The sequence below is a fragment of the Sinocyclocheilus grahami genome, unplaced genomic scaffold, assembly GCF_001515645.1.
Source record: "Sinocyclocheilus grahami isolate Dianchi unplaced genomic scaffold, SAMN03320097.WGS_v1.1 scaffold64022.1, whole genome shotgun sequence".
Classification (NCBI taxonomy): domain Eukaryota; kingdom Metazoa; phylum Chordata; class Actinopteri; order Cypriniformes; family Cyprinidae; genus Sinocyclocheilus; species Sinocyclocheilus grahami.
This window is the reverse complement of record NW_015527954.1, coordinates 1-785: the sequence shown is the minus strand read 5'-3', so window position 1 is coordinate 785 and position 785 is coordinate 1. Positions and strand designations below refer to the sequence as shown.

The 785-nt window shown below is 39.1% G+C and overlaps 1 protein-coding gene across 1 annotated transcript; it reads left to right on the top strand.

The window, feature by feature from the left end:
- The first annotated feature begins 56 nt into the window (after positions 1-56).
- Positions 57-779, top strand: LOC107581017 (microfibril-associated glycoprotein 4-like). Its single transcript, XM_016266612.1, has 2 exons — positions 57-221; positions 373-779. The coding sequence occupies exons 1-2, from the start codon at positions 65-67 to the stop codon at positions 630-632; spliced, it is 417 nt and encodes a 138-aa protein (XP_016122098.1). The 5' UTR covers positions 57-64; the 3' UTR covers positions 633-779.
- The last annotated feature ends 6 nt before the right edge of the window (positions 780-785 follow it).

The window sequence follows — 785 nt, the reverse complement described above, 5'->3', positions numbered from 1 at the left end:
TGGATGTTCATGTCCAGTGTTTGGTTGAACATGTTCTTCATGTGTTTGATCAGGGCTGGAAAACATGTACCAGATGACACGTAACAGGAAGTACATGCTGAGAGTAGATCTGGAGGACTTCACAGGAAGGAAAGGTTTTGCTCTGTACTCATCCTTCTCTTTGGGCTGTGAAACTGATGGCTATAAACTACAAATTTCAGGGTTCAAAGATGGAGGAGCAGGTAGGACACATTCATTTATACTCATGAAAAAGCAATTGATAAACTTAGATTTTAATAAATGTGTGCTTTCAGATGTTTTCATAATATCACTCCAATATTCATCATGTGCATAAGATGTTATTGTCCTCACTGGCGCTCTTCCTCTCTGCAGGTGACTCTTTGACCTACCATAATGCACAGAAGTTCACCACCTTAGACAAGGATCAAGATTCCTATGATAAAAACTGTGCTAAAATGTTTCTTGGGGCATTTTGGTACTCAGCAGGCTGTCACACTGCAAACCCCAATGGTGTGTATTTATGGGGAGATGATACCACCCATCACGCCATTGGAGCTGTTTGGCAATCCTGGAAAAACAATTTCTCTTTCAGTCTGAAAGCCATCAGCATGAAGATCAGACGTGTGACTTAGACCTATGAAGAAACATTTCATTGTTTCTCAGAAACAAAAAACTAAATCAAATTATGGCTTGAGTGTTTTTTGCTTTACTCTGTTAACTGTGTAACTGTGTGGTGAATCATGTAAGAATATATATGGCTGTTGTGAACTCTCATCGATTATTTT

Coding starts and splice junctions, on each gene's coding strand:
- LOC107581017 (XM_016266612.1), top strand. CDS start 65: ATGTACCAGATGACACGTAACAGGAAGTACATGCTGAGAGTAGATCTG. Junction 222..372: donor GTTCAAAGATGGAGGAGCAG/GTAGGACACATT, acceptor TCCTCTCTGCAG/GTGACTCTTTGACCTACCAT.